Source organism: Eptatretus burgeri, chromosome 5, assembly GCF_056783735.1.
Source record: "Eptatretus burgeri isolate ZD-2024b chromosome 5, Ebu_testis_v1, whole genome shotgun sequence".
Classification (NCBI taxonomy): domain Eukaryota; kingdom Metazoa; phylum Chordata; class Myxini; order Myxiniformes; family Myxinidae; genus Eptatretus; species Eptatretus burgeri.
In genome coordinates this window covers 15,007,016-15,012,031 of record NC_140965.1, presented here as the reverse complement: position 1 = coordinate 15,012,031, position 5,016 = coordinate 15,007,016, and the positions used below count along the sequence as shown (strand labels likewise).

At 41.4% G+C, this 5,016-nt stretch overlaps 1 protein-coding gene and 1 long non-coding RNA gene across 8 annotated transcripts in view; one reads left to right on the top strand and one right to left on the bottom strand.

Moving 5' to 3' along the window:
• Positions 1–510: 510 nt before the first annotated feature.
• The window catches only part of DERA (deoxyribose-phosphate aldolase), a 25,079-nt gene continuing 20,573 nt past the window's right edge, over positions 511–5,016 (top strand). For 2 of the 7 annotated variants that reach the window (XR_015058788.1, XR_015058787.1), the window contains exons 1-2: positions 533–670; positions 1,428–1,506. Coding sequence is in view for 2 of the 7 variants with exons in the window: in XM_085883640.1 (XP_085739766.1) it covers positions 653–670; positions 1,428–1,506 (97 nt within the window). In the remaining 5 variants the exon portion in view is untranslated. Of the gene's footprint in view, positions 671–1,427; positions 1,507–5,016 lie in introns of those variants that run through there. The other 5 variants (XM_085883643.1, XM_085883641.1, XM_085883640.1 and 2 more) reach the window with 4 other exon arrangements.
• The window catches only part of LOC147025895 (uncharacterized), a 40,978-nt gene continuing 37,642 nt past the window's right edge, over positions 1,681–5,016 (bottom strand). Inside the window, exon 3 of the long non-coding RNA XR_015058790.1 lies at positions 1,681–1,779. This is a non-coding gene — a long non-coding RNA (uncharacterized LOC147025895). The remainder of the gene's footprint in view (positions 1,780–5,016) is intronic.

Genomic DNA, 5,016 nt, shown 5'->3' with positions numbered 1-5,016 from the left:
TTTGCGGAACTCTCGCTGCGATTGGATGAATCACACCAAGGTGGGCGTGACTATTTTTCAGAGCGTTCATTGAAATAGCCAATCGAGTTCAATGTATATATATAATTACATCGACCACGTGCGCGTGCGCACAAAAATGATCGGCTTCGTGATCGGCTGGAAGTTTTTATCGAGAGAAGAAGAAGAAGATTTGATTCAAAATTTATCAACTATTTTTTTACCGTCATCATCGAATCCAAAGTGACTGTTTTGTGGATTAAATGCTGCGTTCGCTATTTTGTCTTCTTTATCTTAAAATACCATTTGTTTGATTCTACTTTGATTTTGTTCTCCCAAAATTAAGTTTTGAATGTTTTGTGACTTTAGCGGTGTAGCCGACGGTCAAACCTTCGGTGGTATATTTTACGTTGTTCCCGCCTTGCGTTGTGTAAATTTAATTTTTTTTTTACTTTGACAGCGAATGCCAATGTGCGCTGCCCGTAATCATCCGGTAAATTTTTAGTGATATTTCGATCTGTTTTTGTGCGGAAGCGTAATCTCGCGAGATTTGCGTACTTGGTGAAAGTCCATGGTTTTGGGCATTGAGGGTGGAATTTGTAAAAAGGCGATAACTTGCTTGTGAATCTGCAGGATTCGAGAATGGTAACTCGCAATGCCGGCATGGCCCTGGGTACGTTGGTTTCATTTGGCTCATTTTATATGGAGTTTTTATTTTAATTACCAGTAAAAAAACAAACAAAAGGTTTTCCTTTTTATGACGTTGGCGTTTTAAAACAACAACTCCCATTCACGGTTGTGTAGTATTTTTTCACTTTGTCATCCGATTTTATGGCTTGTATTGAAGAACTATTGGAAGCTGTTTGTCGTGAAATTTTATTTTTTCTGTTTTAAAATGTTATTCGTCTGGTACTGTAAACGTAGGGAAGGGGCACCACCCACCCACCAACAACCCTTCTCCCAGTTGAGCCATGTTGACCTCTGGTGGCTGTGGGACGGCCAGGTTTTGAGGTGGCACCTGTACATCTGAGGAACCTTTAATAGAGCGAAACACAAACATCACATAGGATCAAACATACTGATCCCACACGTACATGAAGCCAATTATTGGCCGACCAACTCCACCCTTACTGGGATGTCCATCATCGGTACAGCTGACCAAGTGCAAACCTTTTGGCTTTGCACAGATATGAGTCTACATTTTAATTTTAAACGAGCAAATGCCACCTTCGCTTCACTGATGGGAATACTAAAAGGGGGGTGAGGGGGGGTGGGGGGAGAGGTGAGAGAGAAGAGAAGAGGGTGAAGGTGAAGAAAAGTGGGAGAGAGGAGGGGGGAGGAAAGAGAGAAAGAAAGACAGGTGGGAGAGAACAAATAAGACCAAAGCTTACCTCTTGCCGTGATATTTAACCCCCCCCTTTCCCCCGCAGGGATCTTTGACTGGTCGAGGGTTAAACATGACCATCACCACCACCACACTGGGGAAGGGGGTTTCTCAACTTGCTTTTGGTCAGGCGAAAAGGCGGGGGGGGGGGGTTCTAAACTTGAGCTTGATAGAGTGAATTGAGGGGAAAGGGGGGAGAGGTAGGGTTACCTAGACTGTAGGTTTACCTTTGGTTTTGCTTTACCCCCTCATACCTCATGGATTTTAATGTGCCACACTCTTTACAGAGCCACACTTACCTGTAAGCTGTCTCGTCTGGGTGTAAACCTCAACCCAGCTATAAGCTGTCACCCTGGTGTTTCACGGCAGAGTGATTCATCATTGTGCGTGCCGCCCATCTGTAAAGAAGAATTATGTAAAGCTGGCGTCCCTTCTGCCAGAATTAGTAGGTGGATGTCAAATATCCCATGGTGTCCTTCGCAAAGAGGAGGCGAACTATCGCCGGCAACATGGCAAAATTATAAATGCTGGTTCTTCAAAAATACTGGTTAGTCAAATGTCAAAGTTGGCCAGCTGGTTAATGAAAGACTTGGGCCAAGGAAGCAGTATGTGCCATTCTTAAAATCCTTGGTCTGACTCGGCCAGAGTTTGAACGGCCAACCTCTCAGATTCAGAGCAGACACGAAAACCATTACACCACCGAATCTAACCTTTTACATATGTGTATATATATATATATACACACAAGGTGTGTTCAAAAAGTATCCAACCTTAATTTTTCATGCGTAAACAAATGAAGCTAGGGAGGCGTGGTTTGGTGCACATATATAGGCGATCCCAATCCGTATGCGTGAATATTTTCCCGCCTGCAGAAGCTATCAGTCGCCGACAGACCGCCGATGAGTGAGGAAGTGTAAGTGAGCGCCGTCCGATTTTTGTTTTTGACAAAATGACGGATCACTGTGGTCTCATCGCCAGTGATCACTGTGTTGAAGAAGTTGGGATCGCTGTTCACAGTCTCCAGCATGTCCTGTGCGATCTCCAAACGGAGTTGCTTCTGCTCGATCGTTAGTAGCTTTGGCACGAACTTCGCTGAGATTCTCCTTAAGCCCAAATCCTCAGTCACAATGGAATGAACGGATTCAATGCTGACGCCCACCTCATCTGCAAGTTCTATGATCGTGATTCGACGATCCTGCATCAGCAGGGTCTGCACTTGGTCAATGACGATCTCATTTTGGGATGTTGAGGGCCCACCAGAACTTGCTTCACTTTCCACTGATGTGCGACCATCTTTGAAGCGGTTGTACCACTCTTTTATGCGTGGTGCCCATTGCTTCGTTCCCGAATGCCTGTTGAATCTTTTGGATCGTTTCCACTTGGGAATCGCCAAACTTTACACAAAATTTGATGCAGTAGCGTTGTTCAAGTTTTTCCGTCATTTTGTCAAAAACGAAAATCCGACGGCACTCACACTTCCTCACTCATCGGCGGTCTGTCGGCGACTGACAGCTTCTGCAGGTGGGAAAATATTCACGCATACGGATTGGGATCACCTACATACGTGCACCAAACCACGCCTCCCTAGTAGCTTCATTTGTTTACACACGAAAAATTAAGGTTGGATACTTTTTGAACACACGTCGTATATATAACTAAAACTTCGGCGATATATTTTACGTTGTTCTCGCCTTGTGTTGTGTAAATTTATTTTTAAGTTTGACAGCGAATGCCAATGTGCGCTGCCCGTAATCATCACCGAGCACCAAGGATCGACTCTGAGCCCTTTCCTGTTTGCAATGGTGATGGACAGGTTGACGGACGAGATCAGACTGGAGTCTCCATAGACTATGATGTTCGCGGATGACATCATGATCTGTAGGGAGAGAAGGGAGCAGGCTCAGGCGAGCCTCGAGAGGTGGAGGTACGTACTGGAGAGAAGGGGAATGATAGTCAGTAGGAGTAAGACGGAGTACATGTGCGTAAATGACAGGGAGGGTGGTGGTATGGTGCGGTTGCAAGGAGTTGAGGTGGGGAAGGTGGATGGGTTTAAATACTTGGGATCAACTGTCCAAAGTAACGGAGAGTGTGGGAGAGAAGTGAAAAAGAGAGTGCAGGCAGGATGGAGTGGGTGGAGAAGAGTTGCAGGAGTTATTTGTGACAGAAAGGTAGCTGCAAGAGTGAAGGGGAAAGTATATAAGACGGTAGTGAGACCAGCTATGTTGTATGGTGTGGAGGCGGTGGCGCTAACAAAAAGACAGAAAGTGGAGCTGGAGGTGGCAGAGTTAAAGATGCTGTGATTCTCGTTGGGAGTGACGAGGATGGACAGGATAAGATAAGAAATGAGTATATTAGAGGGACAGCGCAGGTAGGACGGTTTGGAGACAAAGTGAGAGAGGCGAGATTGAGATGGTTTGGACATGTGCACAGGAGGGAAGCGGAGTATATCGGGAGAAGGATACTGAGGATGGAGCCGCCAGGTAGGAGGAGAAGAGGAAGGCCAAAGAAGAGGTTCATGGATGCGGTGAGGGCAGACATGTGGGTGGTTGGAGTGTCAACGGAAGATGTGGAGGATAGAGCAAAATGGAGACAGATGATCCGCTGTGGCGACCCCTAACGGGGGCAGCCGAAAGAAGAAGAAGATATGTTACTAAAACTTTCATCTTGTATGTATATATATATATATATATATATATATATATATATATATATATGTATATATATATATGTATGTATATATATATATATGTATGTATGTTCCTGAAATACAGCCAAAACGGTAAACGATAGCGCAAAAAATTTAGGGCCACCTTACTCACCATTCTCCTGCGGTGTGCAGTATCAAGTTTTGTTCAAATCAGGCAACGGAAAAAAATATAAAAAAAATCAATTCCCGACTGAGTCAAGTACTGTTCGGGAGTATTTAATCAATGGAAACAACCTCAGCGGTATAGTTTGCTGGAGCTATCTTTTGTTTTTTTTTTAACGATTTTTTTATCAACCGCTGTCACAACGGGAACCCAACGGGTTCACAGGTCGTCTGATATATATATATATATATATATATATATATATATATATATATATATATATATATATATATATATATATATATATATATATATATATATATATATATATATATAAATATATATATATATATATATATATATATATATATATATATATATATATATATACATACATATATATATATATATATATATATATATATATATATATATATATATATATATATACTCTTGACAAAACTTTGGGGGCATTCATGTATATATATATATATATATATATGTATATATGTATGTATATATATATATACATGTATGTATATATATATATATATATATATATATACATGTATGTATATATATGTATATATATATATATATATATATATATATATATATATATATATATATATATGTATGTATGTATATATTGTTGTGGTTACCAAATTCGCAAACCACCATTCAGGTCCCTTAGGTGAGATATCTCGGTAAGTACATGTGTAGTTAGGCCCAAACCCGTTGTCTAGTGGGAATACATGTCATTTATGCGTGCTGCGACTCTTCAGGATAGCCGTTTTTCTTTTGCTATCTTTATTTTGGACCAAC